Below are 23,911 nucleotides of genomic sequence, written 5' to 3' on the forward strand. Positions count from 1 at the left end.
TACTTCGCGGCTGCTCCTGGCAGGCCATTCGCTCCTGAGAATGGCCCTAGTTTTGTTCGTCCTATAGCGCGAAACCCCGAGACTCCCAATGGAAATCGTCACGTCCATCACTTGGAATCACCTGCACGGGACATCACAGCTCTAGAGACCGACTTTTCACGATAAATGTGACTCTCTGCTGACCATCGTGAGCCAAGTGGCTTCCTTTCTGACTCAATCCTTCGACCAACGTGCATTCTCACATTCGGTTGGATGCCTTTGAATGGATTTATTTCTGCTGATCCTTCATGAAGCCGAGCCCGATGGGTGATGGATAATGAGGTCTCCAGAATTATAAAAAGTGAGGGAATTCCTGTGATGTCTACGATGTTTGAGTTCTCTATCACTATCTTTAACAATTGAGCTGGACTCAGGAGTATTACAAGTTCATTCTATTTTTAATCTACCTGCTCACATCATCCATCATACCCTCTTCAAGATGAAGCCATTCTCTCTGGTCACTCTCTTGTGCACCATAGCCACAGCTGCAGTTATCCCTCGTGATACTGTCTTCGATGGCCATTGCTGCTTCACGTTACAAGATGTGGCAACTAGTGCTACAGTTCAACAAAACAGCGACGGCAACTTGCTGCTTAATGCCGGCAAAACCAACGGCTTCTACTGTATCGATCTGTCCAATTCTCAAGACATTCTTCGAGACAACGCCTTCAACGCTTGCTTTCTAAGCCCAAGCGGTGCTCTCAAATGCGTCGATCCAACGCCTGGTTTCCAATCATGGACGTTACAAAAGAGTGGCAGCAATACGCTTCTTGAGCACGATGGAGGAAGCACGTTCAACTCCTGCTCAAAAACTTCTACGAGTGCAAAAGGCACTGTTCTATATGGAGACAAACACACGGATGCCAGGACGTGTAAGAAGGTTACACTGAAGGCGAAGAATTTCAAGGGCACATGCAAGAATCTCTAGGGTTGATGGGGGACATGCATACAATATTTGATACCCATTCTTTACACTTAGTTCAACGTTCTTAGTTTCTCTTGAGCTTTCATTTTATAAGTGATAAAAACAGTGCTGGCCCCATATTTGCAAGGATGAGTGAGATGATACGGCCATAGATTAATACCAATGGTGCTGTCAAAGCTTGGCAAAGATCTCGTTTCTGGGGCCTCCATACACAACTGCGAAGTCCTTCGCAAGCTGTTCTCGAGCTGAAACCTTTTCTCGCTTCGTAGTGACATTCTTCCCTTCCAAGAATCGATGGAAAATATCCAGCGACACTTGATCACCGTCACTACCAGCGTCAACAAAGAGAAGAACAGACACTAGTAAATCTGCCACAGCCCAGAGAACTTCCCTGGCATCTCCCATCAAGTCTGCCAACGATTCTCGTTCAATACGCTGCCTCAGGCTCTTCCAAGCGGCCAAATTGTTCAAGCCTTCAGGCCAAGACACCTTTCCTTGAAATGCCATACCCTTCTTAATAGAGTCTTCGAGGGCGTTCAGAGTGTCCTGGCCAGCCTTTGGATGCTTGATAGCCCTCAAGAAATCGGTGCTCAAAACATCTGTTGTGCCCTCCCAGATAGGCAGCACAGCGCAATCGCGATGGAGGCGAGCGATATTGAGGTACTCTTGTTCCTCATTGGCAAGGTACCCAACACCACCGAGCGCCTCCATACAGGAGAAAAGTAGCTGTACCGATGCTTTGCAAACGTAAGCTTTTGTGAGCTGAGTAAGGACCCGAATCAATGGCGCAGCGTGTTGTGCAGAAGGTGTCAGCGCCTCTAGCGCAGGTGAGAGATTTGCGTCTGACGCTATGCCATGCTCCGAAACGCCAAGGACATATGATGTAAAGATGGTAAGAAGCATAAGGCCACGATACTCGAAAGATATCTTTGAAAGGGTTCTCATGTGTAATGAACTCTCTGTCAGCTTCATTCGAGTCCCCTTTCCACCACCAACCTCTCGTACTTGAGCATATGCTCTTGCGATGGCAAGCCCTCTTCCCAAATAACCCACAGCAGCAACTGAAGAGTGAACTCGAGTCAAGGTCAAGATTGTTGCGATTTCTTGGATGCCTCGGCCTTCTTGCCCTATAAGCCATGCTCGCATGTCCTGGAGAACTAGTTCAGCTGTTGGGAGACTCTGTGTGCCTGATTTGTTTTTCAAGCGTTGGATCCGAACTCCATTAAGTTGCTCCCCGTTGCTTTTCCGAAGTCCGGTGGCTGTGGTAGCACTCGCATCGTGTTTATACATGGGAGCCATAAAGGCTGACAGTCCGCCTTTAGATGTTCGAGCAAGGAGGACAGTCATTCTCGAGTCCGTTGCTGACGAAAACCACTTGAAACCATTGATACTCCATGGTCCTAATGGTATCTCTTCATCTTTCGAGGCGAGTTGGATCTCAGACGTTGGCATGTGCACTGCTGTTGTTTCGGTCAATGACACATCACTTCCCCCTGTTCGCTCAGTCATCCACTGGCCGCTGGTCCAGGCACGCTGTGAATCTCGTGTGGTTAGATGATTGAAAGCGTTCTCGAATACTTTCTTTTGCTCGTCTGTGAGTTTTGCGACGAGTTCTGGGCTACTAAGGTGTGTTTGTAGAAGTCGAGCAGCGCCATCCTGCATAGCGGAAGGACAACCGACATTGGCACACGATGGCGTCCAAAGTTGTATGCGCATGAACTGGTATGCTCGTGCAAATGCACCATATGGAGTATCATATCCAGCGGCGACAAATCTAGACACGTCAATAGTTAATCAGTCAACAACGTAGATGTCTTACCCTCGGGACAGGCCAAAATTCTGGAGACCACGCCACCCTTCACCCGTGACTAAATCACCCTTCCACTGGCCAAATACATCACGGCCTGATCCTTTAAGGAACGGTTTGTTATGTTCAGCATCCGTGATCCAGGCAAAAACTTGGTCGGAGAGGACATCATCTCCAAGTGAAGCCAGTTCAGCTTGGACTTGCTGAACGATCTGCCATGGAAGAAACACTGTGAAGACAAGTAAGCACAGACCTCCGTATAATAGTAATTGGCCTTGAACTCACGCTTAAAGCACCTCTGGAAGGTCACATCATCATGAAACTGATTGTTCAGAACGGGAGGCTTCTGGAAGAAGCCCTTATCAGCGCCTGAAGCCTCCATGACTGAATGAGGTGAGAGAAGACGAATTTGAAAATGTTGGATCCCGCCCGAGGCTGCTTTATCACTGTTGGTCTGCACTGCTAATACTTTGTCAGGGCATTCAATCACAAGCCATCAACTACATCACATCGGGGACCTCCAGTGGGGTCAGACCTCCAACTCGAGCCAGTATTCCGCCATTTTGGGTAAGTCGTGCGGAAGATTTTCCGGGTTCATGGATTCCTGATGATTTCATCGCGGAACGAAGAGCCAGAAACGGAATGTCAATCATGATCGTTGGCGGAATTCCTTTCACATCCATGCTTGTTTTCTCCGCATTCTTGACTGGGGTTCATACCTTGTCCCGAGGTTTGGCTTTGAAATCTCCACATGAATCTATTCCTGGGCCTGGTGTCGATCCTGAAGACTTAAAGACAAGGTCGTATTCTTGGAACAAGGCGGAGTTTGTCACGGGAGATACAAGCCTACAGTGTGGGAACAAGTTTTAGTAATCAAGGTAAAGATTGTCGAGAATCATGAAACCATTCGTCAAAGTTTGACCAGGATTGCCCCAAACTTGTAATAGTATCAGTATCAAGTCATAAAAACAAGTTTGTTTGGCAGTTCTCGCAAAGCGTCTCAGTCAGTCTTTAGACTCAGTGTGGCCGCTTGTCGGACAGGATCTACCAATGCCAGGCCCAGTGTTCCTAGTAAGTATGTATTTCTTTGATGCAAGTTAGTACATTCTCAAAAAGGGCTTTATAGCAGCAATAAAGACTAAAGGCCACAGAACGTTCTATGGACAATTGCAACAAAGAGTGAAAGCGGAGTTTAGTTCTTTTAGCTACCTAAGGTAGATAGATATACAATAGAAAAATGAAAGCCGCGATACTAGCCGCTAATTTGCTGCCTTGTTGCGTTGCTACCAGTACCAACATACAGCACAGCTGTAAACTAAACAAAGTGAGCATCCATCGACACAACATATTCAAAGACTGTAGTACTGACCCCCATTTAAAGAAGCAAGATGAAGCCTTAATAATGGCTTTATCCTGTAAACTGGTCACTCAACCACTGGCGAAAGCTTCTCGGCTGCACGTTGACGAGGCCATTCAACGATGTATGCCCAAAGTCGTAGCGTCCCTCAACAGTGGCTTGAAGTTGCCGATAAAAAGCAACTTTGGCGTAGTCTCCCTGTTGATAGAAACCACTCATAAGTCCTGCAATATCTGAAGCTTGCCATTGAGACAGAGAAAATGCCGCTTAATGAGTTAGCATAGTCTTTGCTTACTTATGTTGTCAACTTGCCGTTCAGGGTTCTTGAGCATTGCCCAACAATGTCACGAAGTGACAGGCGGTCTCCTCTCATCGTAAACTCGCGAGGCCAGTTCGCAGGTCCCAAATCAATGGCAGCAACGATGAATTGAGCAACATCATATACAGATGTCATGCAGACGCGCACAGTATGCCCCCGGGGAGTCTTTTCAACGCACTCAGCAGTATAGGTATTCATGTCCAGGATGTATGATCCAACGTTGGACAAGTTTGAACCATAGCCAATAGCCAAGCTTCCGAGCCCCTGGGGGAGAAATCTCTCCATGAAGATGCCGCAAGAGAATACGGTCCACTTCATATGGGATGATCTTGCACAGCGTCTGAGGTGCTGTCTGGCTTGGGATGAGTATGAATAGGGGTCGAGTTGATCGTTTTCGGGTCGCTTCTCGAGACTTCCTTCGAACTCGGACGGAACAAAGAATTGTACACCGCTTTGGGCAGCTGCAGTGATCAGGTTGATCTGTTCAGCCCCTGAAAAGGTGCAGATGACAAGATTAACTCCGTGAAGTGCGTATGCTAGGCTATTCTCGTCATTGTAGTCAACAACCATGACTTGAACATCAAGTGTTGCATATTCGGGACGTGACTGTGTTGTCAGAAATATCGCATATACATAAGGGTAATACTTACTGAACGGGAGAGAACAACAACTTGATAAGCGTTTGCTGCTTTGGAAATATGACTTGCCAAGAGATATCCAAGGCCAGAGCCCCCAGCTATAGCTATTCGCATCATGGTGAAAGTATTAAACGCAGTTTCGGCAAAGTCTACCAGGACAGTTTACAGATGCTAGGATGGTCGAGAAAGAGCTAGAGAAGGTATGGCTGAGGTTAAACGTTTGAGAACTTAGCGTTACCTAAATAGCTTCTTGTCTGAGTTCTGAATTCAAGATGCTGGGGGTGAAGTTGAGCCTCAAGTCTAGACAGACGCATGGCTGAGTACGGCAACAAGGATTCCATGGTGAACTCAGTAAACAAGGCTCATCGGAGAGGCCTCAGTTACAGGCAGAAGCAGGGGAACAAGACATCTATGGTTCAAGGTCCAACCAAGAGCCTCTACTGGCTCGTGATAAGTTGCCATGGAGTTACTAACGGACGAATGTCTGCACGTATTCTCATACAGTATAGCTCTCTAAAGCTATCTTCAGCCTCCTTTTGGTTCCGGTTGTGGGGTGCACTGGAATTCCTGCTTCAAGTGATAGGTCCGGAATGGTGTTGATTTGCCATGTGAAGTCAGGGGTCTCTGAATAAGGATGCCTAACGAGTTTAAGGGGTCAGGAAGTTGCGAGAAAACTTAAACTACCAATCGCGGATTGGCCCGGTCAAGTTACAAGAAGTGACAATATCCCTCAGAGATCTTACACGGCATATGTCTGGCCGATAGACATAGGGTACAAAGGCAGTGCACATTGAAGCACAAGACTTATCGTGATCACATGCAGCTTGTTGGTTGCCTCGAGCCTTACGAGAGCCAGTCCGTTTGGTTGATGCAGCATGGCTGTGTTGAGGTTCACGGTGGATATGGATGTCTCATTCATGGGAACTCGATGTCTAATCATGACATTCTCAGGCCCTCAAACTGACAAGTCAGTAGTGACTATACACCTGATCGATTGTTTATCTTCCACCCTTGTTCTATGCTTCCGCCACAAAGGAGGTGCATAACTCTGCGTCAGTCACGGTCACAGTAGGAGTTGACCGACCAATCTTTAGCCTGGACTTATGGAAAAGGTGTTTAAGCACGATACATCGACTGCTGTTCATGGATTACACGCCTAGAAGGCATACAGAATGCCTTGTGAAGTTAAGAAGAGGCAATTCATGGTTCGCGGCATGCAGATATAGTTCAACGCCCGCCCCATCCGCATCACTCCATCGGACAAGCCGTCATTGGCCTGAAGATAGGCTACACTGATGCTAGCAAGGCAGAAGACACTGTAGCCTGTTCTAGGGTGAGATCGCAGCGAGGCTCTGGTTCTCGGGGGCAAGAGTATCGAGTGTAGATCAACAACTTCCAGGGCCAATATGGAGATTGGGGGCCAAGACCCTGGCCCATCAGTGGTTGAGCTAATGCAGCAGCCCCCATTATCCATGTCTATCCCCCGTAGGGCTGACTGGGGTTCGTAGTGAGTGGCGAGCAATTGGGCATATTCATTGGGCATTGCAGATATTGTTTCGGTGGGAGACAAGTCTTAATCTAACGTCCTCCTTGCCGTGTGGCACCGGTGACTTGCATAGCCCTTTTCGAGAAACACCAGTGATGGTGTAATTTTTGACGATCAGGATGGTCTGATCGGAAACGGCTGTTATCGAACCGGTCTATTGGTGTTAATCTGCGATTGAGATTGGCCATATGCAAGTGTGTGCGTGTGTGATTGTTTGTGTTGGAGGTTGTAAGCTGCATCGCGACACAGGGTTTTCAGGTACTTCTATGCAGAGGGAGCCAATTCACCACCTCAGTCTCTTTCAGAAGAAGCTTTTTTGCTGCAACGCGGGAGATTCGCTGCGTTTTGCCTGTTCAGTTGATGTGTGTGCTTAGGAAAGGTTTTCCCCGGTGAACAATGCATCAAGTCGCAGCATGGTTATTCCTCATCAAAGTCACTTTCCACAATCTCTACATACCTTAGCTACCAAGATACCACCAGGAAGCTTGAAAATTCAAACGAGAAGACTCGCGTATATTCTCTTGAAGTCCCCATCTGGGTAAGGTCCCAACTGTTTAAAATTCTCAGTGAAACATCAAACTTAGAAAGGATGAACAGTGCCATAGATGCATGCAAATGATCATAATACCGGGTTACCTATATCTCCCAATCATATGCTAGTTGGGCTGCATAAAAGCACTATTGGTGCCTTGTCGTGGTTGCACGGAGCTGCCAACAGGACTCGTTGCTAGCTTTTTGACACTCCAGAATGTGTCCAGCATTATCTCAATTACGTGATAAGTCATCCCAGTGACCAACCTTTGAATGTCTTAACCTTAGGTTAAAGTTCTCACAATGAGACATATATAGATTTAACAGTAGCACAGTTCTGCCATAGATGGCGGCTTCACCTGAGACATTTCTAGGCTACACAAGTTGGGGTTTAAAGCCTGCTTTCAAGTCTCTCTTGGAGCGTTTGAGACCAACGTACGGAAACTTTGATTTCATCCTCCCCGAGCCCATTCAGGTCCCAGCCCTTTGCTAGGCAACAGTCCAATGTCATATTTTGCCCTGTCTAAGCCTGGAGTGCAGTCTCATCCCTTGTGTTACCACTACCCTTCCTCCAGCCCTCAGTATGGTCAATCTTCTTCTTAGCCCTACTTTCAGACCCCTCAGCTCCCCATGCACCTCCTCCAGGTGTGCAGATAATGATACGATCTCCAGCCTTCATAGCAGCTGTGTTTTTAGCCCCCATGTTGATATGTCGCTCCTCGTATTCAACTTCCCCCGCATCTCCCTTTGTGTGAAACTGTTTCAGAGAAGTCTGCCAGTTGGCCTTTTCAACGTTGCGCACCCATAGGTTCAGACCACACTCTCCATCGCCACCACCACTTAGCCCATACGGGCGATAGACGCGGCGTTCACTGAGGATGGACACTTGAAGGGGGATCCGGAACTCAATGTCACGGGTGACACCGTCACCACCACGATGTTGGCCTCGGCCTCCTGAACCGGACCGAATAGAAAACTCACGGAGAAGTACAGGATAACGACGTTCAAAGATCTCTGAATCTGTGATTCGAGTGTTTGTCATATGGCAGTGAACACCACTGGTTCCCTCCCAGTCAGAACCCGCACCACTTCCGCCAGCAATCGTCTCGTAGTATCCGAAACCCTTGACAGCTTCGGTGCCGTCTTGGTTGCCGCCAAATCCAAAAGTCAAGTTGTTACAGCATCCCTGACTGGCAGCGCAAGCCTGGAATGCCTTGAAGATAACATCTGTGATGCGTTGACTGGTAAGGACATTGCCTCCCACAACTGCAGCCCCTGGGGACGGCGACAGAATGGACTTGGGAGGGATGTTGACATGAATAGGCTTCAGGCATCCTTGGTTAAGTGGTATGTCTTCGGAAATCAGGCATCTCAAACAGTAAATAATAGCACTGAACGTGATTGCCTGGGGGGCGTTGATGTTTCCGTAGACTTCGGGGCCAGTACCCGAGAAGTCAAACTCCGCTTCACCCTTTTCTGGATCAATGCGAATTTTCAATCGAATAGGAGAACCGTCGTCCATAAAGTCTACTGCCGAGAGATCCCTGCCTTCGAATCGCTTGTAAACATCTTTGAGTAGCCGGCGCACACACTGCTCGGCATTGTTCTGGATATGGACCATATAGAACTGCACTGTCGCCTCACCATACTCCGCGATCAGAGTCTCAATGAGTGAGATTCCCTTTTGATTAGCCGAGACTTGAGCTCTCAAATCATTGATATTATCGGCCAGACAACGGGTTCCGCTGCAGCCTGGATACTTGGCGGGTTCTTCGTAGAACAACTCGACAACTCGTTTCTCATCGAACTTGCCACCACTCACAAGCTTCTCACTTCTGATAGAGGCGCCCTCTTGGTAGAGCTCTCGTGAGTGAGGTGGCATACTTCCGGCGCTAATACCGCCAATATCAGCATGGTGAGCTCGAGACGCAGCGTAGAAGAGGATGTTTTCTCCTTTCTCATCAAACGCTGGCATCAACAAGGTCACATCCGGAAGATGAGTTCCTCCATATGAAGGGTGATTAGAGATTATGACATCGCCCTTCTCCAGCCTTCCTTTCCAAATCTCAGCCTGGCGTCGTACACAAGTAGACATCGAACCAAGATGGACAGGCAGATGAGGAGCATTGGCTACAAGGCCGCCTGTGGCGTCGAAAATGGCACACGAAAAGTCAAGTCTCTCCTTGACATTTGTGCTGACACTAGTCTTTTGTAAGGCACGTCCCATCTGCTCAGCAATTGCCATAAATCGATGACCAAAAATACTGAGCATGATGGGATCAACTTCGCGATCCTCAGATGACTTGGTAGACCTAGATCCATTAGAGGGTGATATCTTTGTGGTCGAGAGACAACTTACTCGGACTTTGCTCCCTCCTTCTCCAGATTGATGACTACATGAGTCTTGAGAATAACCGCGGTTGCCTTTGGTGTTACAACGATGGTTTGAGTGCCGTCGGCAAGCATGGCTGGTCCAGGGATCGAATCGCCGGTATCTAGATCTTCAAGCTTGAATACAGGGGTTTCCTTCCTACCACCCTCAAAGTATACCTGTTGGCTGTCAAGCTTCTTCTTGTCAGAAACCGTCTGCTGCTTTAGTTTCTTGAGTTGCTTGTCAACTGTATCGTCTTGGTGTCGGAAACTCTTGCCGATACCACGAACACGGACATCATCAACGATGATGTCTCGCTCGTCAAGCGTAAAACCAAACTCATACCGGTGCTGCTTCACAAAAGCTTGGCCAAAATCCCATTCTTTCCCATCAAAATGTTTCTTGGCCTCCTCGGGGGTCGGTCTGACAATCATGAGGGCTGACTCAGTGCCGCGGTATCTCATGTTGAGGTATTCTTCAAAGGCAATTTCATCTTCTTGGAAGCCTTGATCTTGCAGGGACTTTCGTGACTGGTCCTTGAGCTTCTCCATTTTCTTCTTCAGTTCCTTAACTGTTTTGTCATCGTCCTTCCATACCAAGGAATCGGGCTCCTGTCGTTCGTCAACGACATCTGCTAAAGCCATGCCGTATGCAGAAAGAACTGAAGAATATCGATGAACCAGAATTTGTTGAATGCCCAAAGACTCCGCAATGGCGACAGCGTGCTGACCACCGGCACCACCAAACGTTGCAAGTCGATGTTTTGAAGAATCGTGTCCCTTGGCTTCGGTAATCGACCGGATGGGGCGAGTCATTGTCTCATTAGCTACGGTCAAGAAGCCATATGCAACTTCGTCTACCGTTAGGTTTTTGTTATTCTCCCGGTTCACTTGATCTGCGAGCTCCTGAAGAACCTTTCGGCTGGCCTCGATATCCAGTCCCTGGTCCTCATTCTCTCCAAAAATCTTAGGAAAGAATTCAGGTAGTAGGCGGCCAAGTACCAAATTTGCATCTGTCACGGTGGCTGGACCTCCTTTACGGTAACACGCGGGACCTGGGTGAGCGCCTGCGGACTCAGGTCCAACAACGAAAAGGCCATTCCTGAAAAAGAGGCGAGAGCCGCCACCGGCAGCGACCGTATTAATGTCCAATTGTGGCGACTGAATTGTAACACCAGCAGTCGTTGTCTCGAACACATGTTCGTAACGGCCTTCACCATATCTCGAAACATCGGTACTTGTGCCACCCTACTCAAGTTAGTCTGCTGCTTGGAAAACGACGTTTAACTTACCATGTCGAAGCCGATGACCGGTGTCTTCGTCTCTTCATCATACGAAGTGATGGCATATCCCACGACACCTCCTGCAGGGCCGGATAGAATTGCCTTGAGTCCTGTAAACTTTTCCACATCGACAAGGCCACCATCACTCTGCATGAACTCGCATCTCGCTCCCTTGGCACCCTTCTCCTCTTTCACACTACGGGTTCCAAGACCGCCTTCAAACCCAGCCTGGAAGCCATCAATGTACTTGCGGATAGCCGGTGTGAGGTAGGCATCGGCACAGACAGATGTAGCTCGCGAAACCAGCTTTATCATGGGCATGAGCTCGTGGCTTAGTGATATATGCTGGAAGCCGATATCCTTAGCTATCCGCCCAATCAGAGCTTCATGGTCAGGAAAGGTGTAGCCATGCATCAGACAAACAGCAATGCTGCGAATGCCTTGATCGTAGACACTCTTGAGCTTTGATCGAATGTCTTCTTGTTCGGCTCTTTCGAGAATTCTGACTGTCTCACCAGACAAACCTCTAACGAGAGTCTTGCCTTCGGCTTCTTTGGTACCAACTTGAGCTTCTGCCTCTGTTTGCGTTCTTTCAGGGTCTTCAGCGTAATCTTCGAGTGTAACCCGCTCGTCAATCTCAATGACTTTCTCATATAGCACATCGGGCTTCCGAATTGCAAGGTCAAAGATCTTGGGCCTCGACTGATTTCCGATGGTCAGGCAATCCTTGAAACCTTTGGTAACGACCATGGCAATTTTTTCTCCCTTTCTCTCAAGCAAGGCGTTTGTGGCGACAGTTGTTCCCATCCGGATCGAATCAATCTGGGAAGTGTCCAAAGCTTCACCTCGAGGAATATCTCTACCGAGGAAGTGGCTCATGATGCGCCGAATGCCCTCAAGCGGGGCATCCTTGTAGTTGGCCGGGTCCTCGGACAGAAGTTTGATGATAATCTCCTTTCCATTGCTCTCTCCTACGCAGTCGGTGAAAGTTCCACCTCTGTCAATAGCGATTCTAATACCGCGCTGTGATGTTGCTGTCATGGCGGATATCTTTCGGGATGTTGGTGAGGGGAAGAGGGGTTACAGTGAAGGTCTCAAGAGCATCAAAACGTGCGGGTACGTCTAATGGGTTGTGATAGACGTTAGAAAAAATGAGAAAGGTCAATTACGTTGCATTCGGCGAGCTCCGGAACAAGTATGCTCGCTCTTTGTCCAGGTTGAAGCTGCCCAGGTGAGATTCTCAGGCGGTTATCATGTCGTCACAAACCCCACGTTGTGTGATTGGTAATTGATAGCTTCAATCACCCGAATAGGCAATTTTAAGGACAGGACAGAGTAATTCACTGAGATCAATGTCAGGTATTTTCAAGGACAATGTTCTCTTTGATGGTGCGTTTTTACAACTACAAGCTGCTGGAGAGGGGAACAAAAACACCAAAAGAGTGGCAGAGACTGAAAGTTTGGCAACTATATGCTTAACAACAAACAGCCAATGGCAATTATGGTTTGGTCTCCCGTTCGGTTTTGCCTATTGAACGATTCTAAGAAACCTTACTTTTGATAAACCTGGAATGTGCCTCTAAACATTCATGCGCAATGGTTTTGCATAAGGCGGAGAGCAATCCCATGCAAAAAGAAACAAACAACGTGAGTATTTATCACGATTTTGCCGTCAGCAAGACTCGAACTTGCGTTTTCAGTGCTTTCGAGTAGCCACAAACTGATGTACTGACCCCTATACGATGACGGCTTTCAGTTGTTTGTTGGGAAACGAGGCGTAAAAGAAGTTTATGAATACCTTGGCAAGCATTGGATGAAGCAAAAATCAAGCAAAATAACAAAAGGTTTGCCGTCAGCAAGACTCGAACTTGCGTTTTCAGTGCTTCGAAGAGCCACAAACTGATGTACTGACCCCTATACGATGACGGCTATTTTCCAATTGATATAATCCTTGTCACTTGTATTGGGTTATAGGCTAGTCGTGGCTTGAGATGTTTACCTGTCATCCACGTCCTTGGCAGCAACTGATCATAGAAAAAGAGCAGTTTCCTCTTATCAAACGACCAGGACAAAATGGAGTTGAAATATGGCAATACCGAAACCGGACTTTGATAAGGTTGAGGTAGTTAATAAAGGGAAAAGGAAGGACTAGAAACCTCAGTTATCGGGAGTGGCGGATCCTGACTCAATCTAGCGGCGAGCTTATCAACAGCTTCAAGACACCGGAAAGCTTCGTAGAGTTCATACAGTATTACAAAAAAGGTTCTACTCCAGCTGAGATTCATTCTATGTCTCTGCCGTTGCATATGCGGGAACTATTTCAGCCGGAGTCTCAGGTCCGGCGTCTCCGGCGATGCACGGAGCAGGTTACCGGAGACATGGGACGCGGAGGACGCCGGACGGCTCGAACGTGTCGTGGAATGGGGAGAATATCATGCAGCTAACAATCTGCCGGTAAGTGAAAACTGAAGGATAAGTCAATGTTAGATTTTGATCGACCGTTGGAGGCAGAATTTGTGATTGTCAGGAAACAGGCCACGAGCCACACAATATGTATGGCATGACTGGCACTTGACAGGATTGTCCTTTGCAAAATTCAATACGACAGCGTATTGTAGGTAGCTTCGGCTCTGAGCTCGCCAATGGGCTTTGTAGTGTTGACGTATACATTCATCCGTCTGGCGTCATTCCTCATAAGAACTTCAGACCTCAAAGAATCTGTCTGTGCCCCACTCGCGAGATCAGCATGAAGTGAAATCTTATTGATTAGTGAGGCTTACTACAAACGCTCATTTCATCTCCAACGTCTGGAGATTGAGGTTGTTGGGGTAAGGCGCTGTTCTCATAGTTGTCTCTCATCGAGTGATTCACTGACAACACACTCCCACCGCCTCTTGCTCTAAGCGCCTGGAACGATTTGTTGATAGGTATTACAGAACAGCTGAGCCATTCGATTCATGGCCCAAGACACACTCAAGCTAAACCTGACTCGTCGGACCCCGGCTCTGAACTGTGCCAATGATGCAGTGGCTAGGACGCCAGGTTATGTACCAACTGCCAGCGCGAACCTCCATGCTTGTTGGGGGGCGATCCCCATGCATTAAGGCCATGTTTTTATGTAAATCCCTTCTGTTAAGCGATTGGAGATGAAAAGACTTCCAAGATGCAGGGTAGCGGGCATTGGTACAGTCCGCAGGGGTTACAAATGTGCATTTCCGCGATTTAAATAGGTATTTTTGCTATAACGGAATTAAAGAAGACTAATAAGAGGTAATTATTCTTATATATAGATGGAGATAATACTGGAGTGATTAGCATAGATTAGCCACTGAGAATAACTAATCTAAGTACCTGTAATAACATTTGTAACCCCTGCGGACTGTAAGGTACGGACCCTTATCCCAGTCCCTCTGGTCCCACGGCATGGAACCCCAGGAATTTGTCGGAAACACAGACAGTGAAGCACACAGGCGGTAGAACTGTAGCACGTTACGTACGCCGTGGTAGGCCTAGACCTCGTGGATACGAAGCTCAAGCTCAAAAAGCAAGGGGGCCAACCCAGTGACTGGGATGAGCATCTAGAGCGCCAGGCGCGGCGATAAGCGTTTGGTTGAGAGCAATTGAGGAACGAGGATGCACACTGTAGCAATGCAGATGCAGCAGCAGCGCATCAGATGAAGCTATTGGTACTCTGCTTAGAATAGGTATCTCATTAGTGTAACAAAAACAACACAACGAAAGACGCGGCTGCAACAAGACTGAAAGAGCCCTGAGTTGAGGGTTTGCTACATACTCACTCCCCCATCTGCCGTCATCGTCGGCCTCAATTGTGTTTCCATGTGCCTCGGGTTGAAAAGACGAGACAGGCCAAGTTTATTAGCCCACCTGATCGACGTCACATCTCTCGCGCTCCGGACCCTTTTTTCAAGTCTCAGACTCTCAGTACGGTCCAGTTCAGTTCAACACAGTCACGGCCAGCCCCGCCCAATCCTATTGCCTCCGCCGCCCGCTTTCGGAGCCTCGCGGTGAACGACGAACAAGAACAAGAACCCTTTTTCTCGCTGTTGATTTAAGAGAGACGAGACGGGTCCAGCTTGGTCATTCCAGTTCACCCAAAACCCAGCGCCTCTGCGGGTAAAAGTGGCCCATCGAATTCAATGGGTATCCCATAATCAGTAAGCCAAAAACGGGAGAGACATGGAGGGGGGTGCGTTTCCACGAGCTTCTGCAGTTGTTTGTGTCTTTGTCAATTTACTTCCCATTGCCCATCGAATTGGAAATCGCATAGCAAACTTTGATGGTGCACATGCGTGTGAGTGAGTCTGTGTAGGTATATACATTTGTCGTCTAAAGAAGTGAGGGATCGTACTTGTGCATATGCAGTGCATGTGTAGACAAACGATCGGCTGGTCGACGTTGTTGTTCATTGCTACTGTACATATGTAATGAGCAAGCTTTGGTCCCTGTATCTGAGCATGGATGAACAAACCAGACTATGCATTTCATACTGTGTGACAGCAGCGTCTTTTAACGATGGGACTCAACAAGGTAAGGTACCTAGGTAGGTAAACAACCAAACTTACACACCTCCCCCCTGCCCCATGGCCGCGGCCTGAATGTGGTGAGAGCGATGAGCTGGAGGCGAACTGACCAGCCGCTGGCTCCACCAAGGCATGATTCATTCATCAGCCGCCTTGCCTCGCCTCGCCTCGCCGCTCTTTATAAAGCCCCGGCCAGATTCCTTTTCCACCGCCAACTTGTCTTTTGTTTTGATCGCTTCATCTTCTGTCACTGTCGTTGTGTGAATGAGTCTTTGATTTGGTCCTTGCTTTCCACGGATTTCTCGAAACGCCGTCACTGCATTCGATTTCCTATAAAGACCGCCTTACTTGGCTCAGCCTCTTACCGCTTCCAACATAAACTCTCACCGACTCAAGAACTTGTCCAGTTCACCTCTCAGAAGTCTACCTTTTCTACAAATTCAACAAAGGAATCAACGCCATGCCTCCTAAGCGAATCCGTTGCACCGCTGCTTCGTGCCGTGAGCCCGCTCAACGGATCGTTGGCGACTGCACCTTTTGCCAAGGTCATTTCTGCGGCAAGCACCGCCTACTAGAAGACCACAAGTGTACCGGTCTCGAGGACGTAAGTTCGGCATATCATACAAACCCATGGTTGCAGACCCGCTAACCCACATGCAGTGCAAGAAGCAGTCTCACGAGCGTAACGCTGCACAACTCGAGTCGGAACGAACCCAGGTTATCCGGGGTGTGTAAATCGACCAACGAGAGTCATCATCATTTTACATATCTATCATGGTTCGGACCGGAGACTGGCGTCACTCCCAAGGTCCGCAATGCGCAATCTGACGGCCACGACGTAATGAAATTGGATTCCGAGACAGCATCTGCATTAGATGCATAGCGTTATTCGCCGGTGTATATTTCTATTCGGATAGTTGAGGGTGCGTTGGCGTACAGGATATGATAAGGGGACATTGTCCCCTCCTTTAGCGGGCTCTGAATTGATTCATTTATTCATCACAATCACAAAGCGATATGTGTCCATTGATATGGTAATCCTTGGAATTTGTCGATCAACGGACGGTTTGAGCCGACTGCTGCTGCAGAGGCGGTGACATTGCTCGACTACTTGACTCAGAATGGAGTGAAGATCCGTTGTCTTAGCTTGATTACGTAGTGCTCGAGCCTGGCCTCGAATGTGACTTCAGGGAACCACCAGGACCCTGTCTTGTTTTACCGGCTTATCTCCGATATCGTATCGGACCCATGACTGAACTCGTGAGCGTCTATCAAGACCGCGCATATGATAGTGCCGCCTAGGCTGGACCACAGAAGTGCGCCAGCAAGAGACTCATAACTTTGCCTCTGTACAATAGGGTACCAATGGGTATTAATGCGTCTGGATAGCAGTCTTTTCTGTCAGTTCTCAACGCCAACCTTCATAGGCGCTCATACACGTGGTCGAATCGACTTCTACCAGCGACTCCGGCAACTCGATCCTGGGGATTATTATGGGGTGGTTGGTTCCGGGGGCGGGGCCGCTGATGGGGTTAATCGTCTGTCATGAGAACCTGGCTACCTGGGAACCCATCATGCACCACCCTCTTCTTTGATTACAATGCTCTGTGAAACCTCCATTTTGACCAGTGTGTCGCTCTGGGCCTCCGATTCAACTTTTTCGGCTTTGAGCTTACGTCCAGCAGACACCTTTGCTCGATCGGCAGCTTTGCATAGTCCTTCAAGGCCAAGATCACATTCGCCGCACTTGCGACCGACAGGAAGACATACCGACTGTCCCAACCCCACCAGAAGATTATTGATCTCATGCCATCGATCCTGAGGGAGCCATGACTGAAGTGTTGTTCGTGTCTCCTCCGGGTTCTTCGTTTTGTGCCAACCCCAAAGATTTGTGATACGATGTACGTGCACATCAACACCAATCCCCAGATGTTTACCCCATGCTACGGACATGCAGAGATAGGCCATCTTGGGTCCGACGCCCGGCAGCGATACGAGGCCCTCGATGGTGTTGGGGATATCGCCATCCCATGTATCGCGGAGTATCTCGGCTGTTTGCTTGATATATCTGAACACCAGTCAGTCCAATCTCGATCAGTCCATACCGATCGGGTGACACAAACTTTGTCTTATTATTATGGAAGCCGACCGCCCAGATGAACTCGTTCAGAAGCTTAGGGTCGATTGCCAGTATGTTATTTAGGTTTAGTCCTGGGGGTGCCCCGGGTTCAAACGGTGGCAGTTCAGTTTGCATCTTCCTCATAACCACGGCGTTCACCGTGTCCTTTGTCTGACTCGATAGCATGAGCGCCACCAATGTGTGAAATCTCTGGTCTTTTGGCGATGCGTTTCGATCCGCCAGGCGTTCGCATCCCATAGTGTCAACAGCTGCACCGTAAGCTCGCCCGCCTGGTGCCCGCATCTTCCTCACGGTATCATAAACAGCCTCCCAATCTGAGGGAGGGTCCATCTTCGTTACGCCAGTTGTTGCATCGAAGGCTTTGCGAGCGGGCTTACGAACCCGTCGCGCTTTTGCTGGGGGTGAAGGGATATCATCGAGGGCTTTGTCGACCACTTCAGGCTTTACAACTCGGGCGGATTTCGAAAATTCGGTCTTAGTCACTACGGCACGCCTTCGTTTGCGAGCAGGATCTCCACTGTCTTCGATATCGGCGATCGTAGGTTTGGACTCTTCTGTCGAGGTAAAGGCGAATTTGGCTAGCGCAGACCTTGTCAATCGTCTTGGAGGTGAAATGGGCTCAGCCGTATGATCGAATAGTTTCGAAGCATCTCTTGAAATCCGTGATGAGCGCATTTTGTTTGTTTCGTCTGATTCCTTTGGTAATTGTAGATTGTTCTAAGTCGCGACTTATCATGGTCCCCTTTTCATTAGTAGGTTGACAAATGAAATCTAACGAATTGCAAAAATTGTCCCCACCTCCATCCAGTGTTAGTGGAGATACCCCATATTCTGGATAGGTAAGTAGGTAGTGATGCAAGGCTCCGTAATACTGAGACACGTTACGAAGAACGAGTTAGTTATTCACATAATCTAGAGTCCACGAGTCAAGACTTACTGTACAAGTGAAATTTGAATAGATATATCAAGTCTAAGGTAGTTGCTATCTACTGTATGTATTTAGAGTTCTGTTTAGATTTAACGGGAAAATCGCAATACGAGCTCCAACATAACGTCGGCTCCATCATCAAGGCGTACCTCTCAGGGGACTCCAACTCGCACGAGAACGACGTCTGGTCATCCATCTCGTGCTCCCTACAGCTGGCGACGACGTAGATCCCCTTGATTTCCGTTCTCGAAGACATTTCCGTCATGAACGTCCTGTGCTGGTTCTTCACCACCTTCCCCACGAAGAGTTTTCTTTAGGACACCGAACTCCACGATCCCGTTGTAGATACGGCTCCCTCGAGAACTTATGACACCCGGCCTCCTCGACTTTGTTGACGACGTAGTTCCCAAGAACCCCGACTCCATCCTCACAGGCCTTCGTCAATATGGATTTCGTGAGCAACACCTTGGTCTCGACGTTATAGGCATCGGAGTCCGAGCTCACGTCCATCGGTCTAGCAGTAGGGGGGGTTCCTTGACGCCCTCGAGATGAAGTCGTCTGTCTTATGCAGCCCTGCCGAGTCCAGCTTCGCTACCATAGAGACCAACATCGATTTCGCAGTCTGAAACTTACACAACATCACCTCAGAAGCTTTAACTAGCTCCAGCCTTACGTGCTTATACAATACCTTCGTAAGGTCCTTGCTCAGCCCGCAGATAGAACAGACTGTCTCCATATGAGGGTCATCCATCTTGTGGTTAAACTTTGAGATCTGGTCTTGACTTCAGGACCGTGTGGTTCTGTGGTAATGCTCGCGATTCGAGCAACGCAAGCTCTAACTGTACAACATGGGCCACATCCTGGTGAACAAGTGCAAGTCCTACTATGAGAACATCTCGTGGAAACTGGACACGCGCAAGGAGGTGCCCCGGGGTCGATTTGCGTCAACTTGCCAGAGCACGGGAGCGACTTGGTACCGATAGGCGGGTCAGTGAAGAGCGACGGGAAGTATGCGCTGATATCGAGGGCTATGGACATCGTCAAGGTCCATAACTACCACACAGAGTGCAAGGTGGAGTAGGATGAGATATACGACGACATGAGCAACTACAAGAAAAACGACAGATACGTCAGGTAGAACAACGACTACAAGTAGTCCTACTTATTCCACACGATCCTCCAGAGCGAACTGACGACAGAGAGAGTCATCGTCCCCGGCAGGAAGATCGAGTTGGCCCCTTTTGCCGCAAGGTACGTGTGGTCGTCAATTGACGTTGAAAAATTAATCTACCAGTCCCCGACGTCGAGTTCATTGATGACGCTACTACGTGCTGCGTGGACGAGAACTGTTTAGGGCGTAAAATAAAGGAGTCAGATATCATGGTATTCTTAATGCCTTACAGCTTCGCGAGAGGCAATAACAATAACTTCGGCACGATAAACTAAGTAACTAAATAAAGCCATTATAAACTACCTACGTCTCGGAGTTGCTGTTCGGGTACGAAACGAGGAGGATCTCGAACGCGGCCAGTACGAGGACACGACCACAGACACGCTCACGGACTATCACGTAGACGGGATCACGTACGCGTCTGCATTCGGGTCGAAAATCGGATCGCGCGCTAGCCGTGTACCTCGGGATAGACGAGTGCATGTACCAGAGCTATAATATGTGCAGACTCGTGAAGCACATCTGCATCGAGTAAGGGTGAAGCTACGATCGTGACCATGGGGAGCAACACGCCTGTGAGGGTGACTGACTTCATGAGCGCGTTGATGAACAGCTCCGGCCCGAGCACAAGATAGTGATCCCCGGCAAGAACGTGGTCTTGGCGTTCATCAACACTCAGACCAACACCGAGGACGCGTGCGACATCATGGAGGAGTTCGCGCAGTCGGGGTCGTTCTCGTGGATGGGCGTGATCGACTACCCCCTGCCGCGAGCTTGTGGCGTGATAGAGCCCGGGACAGTGCTCTACGACCAGCCCTGGTGGAAGCCGGCGACTAGAGCCGTAGTGGTGAGGGTGTGCGTCAACAAGAACGGTAGCATGAACGCGATCATGTATCTGTACAGGCATAACCTCGAGATCGGAGACAAGCTAGTGGGCTGGCGGAGTCAAGTTTTCGGTTGGGTCTCTCATCCCGTACAAGAACATGTACACCATCAAGAATGTCGTCACGGGCGAGAAGTTCAAGCCGAACATGCTTGTGTCCACGAAGACGCTCGCGAGAGGTCCCGGAGGGTGGATAAGAGAGATGAACATGTACACGGCCGCGTACGACAGGTCCATGGGGAGGCGTACCAACGACTCCACGATCACGGTCATGGAGGAGCGTATCACCAGGGCCGAGCTCCCGGAGGGGTATGTGACCATGGACGGGGAGAGGATCGAGTTTGAAGACACCGACGGATGCATAAGGACGGTCAAGTGCAACTACGGCATCGCGTGGATCATGCAGGTCAGGCACATGCCTGTGCTCAAGCAGCACTATCCGAGCGAGCCCGTGATGTCATTAGAGGTCCCGAGAGGGAGATATAGATCGGGCACGCCCAGAATGTCGGAGACGGAGTTGATCTCGATGATAATGCAGAACCTCACCAAGAACGCGACTGACGCTATCCAGAGCAGCGGATTGTCGGACTTCAGCAAGTGCTCGGTTTGCTCCGGAATCTACCGCGACTGTCCGCATCCGAAGCCACCCAAGACCACCGCCGCGATCGTGAATCGCGCTCTGAAGCTGAACGAGTTCGCGACCAAGGCCATAATGAACGATGGGAAGAGCAATCCGCTCACGCTCAGGTTTTACACCTCGGACACGTCCTAGTACATCAGCACAGCCCTGTCCATGATCTCGACCGTACTCGCGTCCACGTCCGACCACACGTCCGGGAACACGTCCTTGACCCTGCGCAGATTCTCGACCGACGGCATCCTCAGGATCGGCTCCTCGTATGTCGACTTGCCGAACGTCGTGTTCACGTATGATCTTCCGCTACTCGTCTTGACCACGTTCATGGTCACGGGTGGCTTGCCGACCCCGTCCATGGGCATGTTGTCGTGCACGAATCCGCGTCCGTACGTGGAGAGGCCCGACGACGTCAATGTGTTGATGACCGTGATGTGGTACGATATGCTGAACGAAAATACGGTCGGGATCTTGTGTGTGCTCATGGCCGTAATCACGTCCGCCTACCTCAAGAAGTCCTCGGACCTCCCCGCGAAGTACAACACGCACCCGGCCCTGTTCGTGATTGATATGATCTGCTTGAACAGACTCCTGTTCACGTCGTAGGGTACCATCATCTTCAGATGCTTATGCCTCCTGATCCTCGTGACGTCGATGTTGGGGTCGATTGCAATGTACGAGAACTTGTCGAGCGCCATCTCGTTGACGTCCTGGAGATTATGTGCCTATTTGAGATTTTGTATAACTATATAAAGAAGGACGACTACTACCGGCTGACCGGGATGTGCTGCGATAACCCGTTAAAGTAAGTAGTTTATAAGATTGCTGCTAAAGGTGCAGTTTAGGTTTCTAAAGCAGCAGAATAACAAGACTTAACCTATTAACAGCTTTATATTTATTATATCCCTATGATCAGCTTGACCTTTGGATAGGGGCTAAAGTACGAGCCCCTGCTCACGAGGTTTATTAATACTCTCTGCATAGTCTTTAAGGATGTAAAGTTTGTCTACTTGTTAGGGGATAAGAACTGCATATTCTGGCCGCTATTCCCGGCGAAGTGACCAGCGGGAAAGGGGGGGGCCGAACAGCACGATACCGCTCATGGTCAGGGTCGCCGACAAGTCCGTCAACTGTATCAGGATCGCCCTCCAACTGTGCATGCTCATCAAAGCGGACTTCGACGGCGACGAGATATAGGGGCTCGATGGAAGCCTCCAAGAGGTGATGCGAGATGGGGTTGAACGAGGAGCCGCCGATGCTGGTGTTAAGGGAGACACCGGTGGAGATCAAGACGTTGGTGAAGGTGGGGTCAAGCTAGGCGGCGGAGGTATTTGCCTCGCCTTAGGTAGGATGGCAGCCTGTCAGCATCAGGGTTTTGGACAACCCCGCCGCTGTATATCGATAAGACTGCCTTCTACCTCACGAATTTAACAAGCGCTGACTGTCAGATAGGCATTTACTGTTAGAAGCACGGGGATAGTACTAATAAGATCCCAGCGATCTGTACCTTACTGGGAGACTACGATAAAGGAATCGTAACTGCAAACGAGAAGCCTGCCCTCGTCATGAGATTCAATGATTCGATGGCCAGGAATCGTCCTTATATAGCTCTTTGAAGTGTATATCCAACTGGTACTCCTGTCTACACGAGCTCAAGAAGGCTTGCGAGGTCACCGTGTTGACCGATGAGATAGACTCAGTCGGCCTTACCCCAACTGAGACAGCAGTGATATTGTACTTCTTAGCCTGCTTGTCGGAGAACATCTACGCATCGATACACGGGTCCTTGGCGGACGTGCGGTCGATCAATAGCTTTGGGCTGGACTAGTATACCTCGTGGACATGGTCTAATATCAGGTGGCCGAAGACCGTGATGACGAAGTTCTCCTACGGGACGCACCTCGCCATACACAGACTCGAACATGATCTTGGGCAAGACCTTTATCGGCGACATGAACTACCCAATGCCTAGGTCGTCGTCTGGGACTTCAAAACCGCCGACTACTCCTACTGGTTTTCACGCTGTGTGATCCTGTAAAAGCTCGAATTCCCCGGCTACAATTAGTACTCGAATGAAGAGGAGACCGTGAGGGACGCAGCTGCAATGAAGTCCAAGTCGGGTTTGTCGCTCACGATCTTGTAGTTGAGATGGGAGCCCATCTGCTTGTTGCACATGCAGATAGATGAGATATACTGCGACTGCTGCCACAATATGATCGGCATAATGGGGCTGGTATAAGGGCATGGAGTACGAGCCCATAAGGATATACCCGTCCACGAGTCAGACAGTGGACAAGTACTTGAAGATCATCACGCTCCTGACGAAGGGGACTTGCGTGGTCATAGCGATTATCACCTGCTATAATATCTGCAAGAGGAAGGGGAAGAGGCGGGTGGCGACCATGGAGTTATTTAATTCAGTGTGCTACGAGCTCTCGCGGTATAAGCCGGTCTGCTACATTATTGACGGCTATAAGGACGAGATAGTGATGAAGATGACTGTCTTGAATATATCCGACGTCTTGATTACTGCCGTGTACCTATATCAAGCTCAGGTAGAGAGATGAAAAGCTTAGACTCTAATATGTTAAAATCGAGGCGCATCCCTGACGATGACAAAGTTCACCAATGACACGAGATGGCCATCTGCACTATATCAGAGTATCACGGTCATCGGCAAATATGACGGGGTGAGGAAGCCCGAGAAGTTTTTAAACAAGTAGATGCACCTTGACTTGCGTATAAACACTGAATTGGCGGTCGAGCCCAGGGAGAAGAAGAAGAAGAGGTAGTTCCACT

At 49.1% G+C, this 23,911-nt stretch overlaps 6 protein-coding genes and 2 non-coding genes across 8 annotated transcripts; 1 reads left to right on the plus strand and 7 right to left on the minus strand.

Moving 5' to 3' along the window:
* Window positions 1-1,135: 1,135 nt before the first annotated feature.
* J7337_005835 (uncharacterized protein) lies at window positions 1,136-3,153 on the minus strand (the record flags this gene model as incomplete). The annotated part of the gene is made up of 3 exons (XM_044823509.1): window positions 1,136-2,738; window positions 2,784-3,000; window positions 3,057-3,153. 3 exons carry the CDS (start codon window positions 3,151-3,153, stop codon window positions 1,136-1,138), a joined length of 1,917 nt encoding a protein of 638 aa, XP_044682000.1.
* A 1,270-nt stretch (window positions 3,154-4,423) lies between these two features.
* J7337_005836 (uncharacterized protein) lies at window positions 4,424-5,202 on the minus strand (the record flags this gene model as incomplete). The annotated part of the gene is made up of 2 exons (XM_044823510.1): window positions 4,424-5,053; window positions 5,098-5,202. The coding sequence occupies 2 exons, from the start codon at window positions 5,200-5,202 to the stop codon at window positions 4,424-4,426; spliced, it is 735 nt and encodes a 244-aa protein (XP_044682001.1).
* Window positions 5,203-7,685: 2,483 nt separating this feature from the next.
* On the minus strand, window positions 7,686-11,856 carry J7337_005837 (uncharacterized protein; the record flags this gene model as incomplete). Its single annotated transcript, XM_044823511.1, has 3 exons — window positions 7,686-9,474; window positions 9,522-10,780; window positions 10,825-11,856. 3 exons carry the CDS (start codon window positions 11,854-11,856, stop codon window positions 7,686-7,688), a joined length of 4,080 nt encoding a protein of 1,359 aa, XP_044682002.1.
* Window positions 11,857-12,482: 626 nt separating this feature from the next.
* J7337_005838 lies at window positions 12,483-12,565 on the minus strand. Its single transcript has one exon. It is a non-coding gene; the product is annotated as a tRNA-His (tRNA).
* A 97-nt stretch (window positions 12,566-12,662) lies between these two features.
* Window positions 12,663-12,744, minus strand: J7337_005839. The gene has a single exon. It is a non-coding gene; the product is annotated as a tRNA-His (tRNA).
* A 3,072-nt stretch (window positions 12,745-15,816) lies between these two features.
* On the plus strand, window positions 15,817-16,091 carry J7337_005840 (uncharacterized protein; the record flags this gene model as incomplete). The annotated part of the gene is made up of 2 exons (XM_044823512.1): window positions 15,817-15,960; window positions 16,017-16,091. The coding sequence occupies 2 exons, from the start codon at window positions 15,817-15,819 to the stop codon at window positions 16,089-16,091; spliced, it is 219 nt and encodes a 72-aa protein (XP_044682003.1).
* An 837-nt stretch (window positions 16,092-16,928) lies between these two features.
* Window positions 16,929-18,171, minus strand: J7337_005841 (uncharacterized protein; the record flags this gene model as incomplete). The annotated part of the gene is made up of 2 exons (XM_044823513.1): window positions 16,929-17,424; window positions 17,480-18,171. 2 exons carry the CDS (start codon window positions 18,169-18,171, stop codon window positions 16,929-16,931), a joined length of 1,188 nt encoding a protein of 395 aa, XP_044682004.1.
* A 2,311-nt stretch (window positions 18,172-20,482) lies between these two features.
* J7337_005842 (uncharacterized protein) lies at window positions 20,483-21,810 on the minus strand (the record flags this gene model as incomplete). Its single annotated transcript, XM_044823514.1, has 4 exons — window positions 20,483-20,913; window positions 20,974-21,418; window positions 21,620-21,667; window positions 21,724-21,810. The coding sequence occupies 4 exons, from the start codon at window positions 21,808-21,810 to the stop codon at window positions 20,483-20,485; spliced, it is 1,011 nt and encodes a 336-aa protein (XP_044682005.1).
* Window positions 21,811-23,911: the final 2,101 nt, after the last annotated feature.

Source organism: Fusarium musae, chromosome 4 (assembly GCF_019915245.1).
Source record: "Fusarium musae strain F31 chromosome 4, whole genome shotgun sequence".
NCBI classification, from domain to species: Eukaryota; Fungi; Ascomycota; class Sordariomycetes; order Hypocreales; family Nectriaceae; genus Fusarium; species Fusarium musae.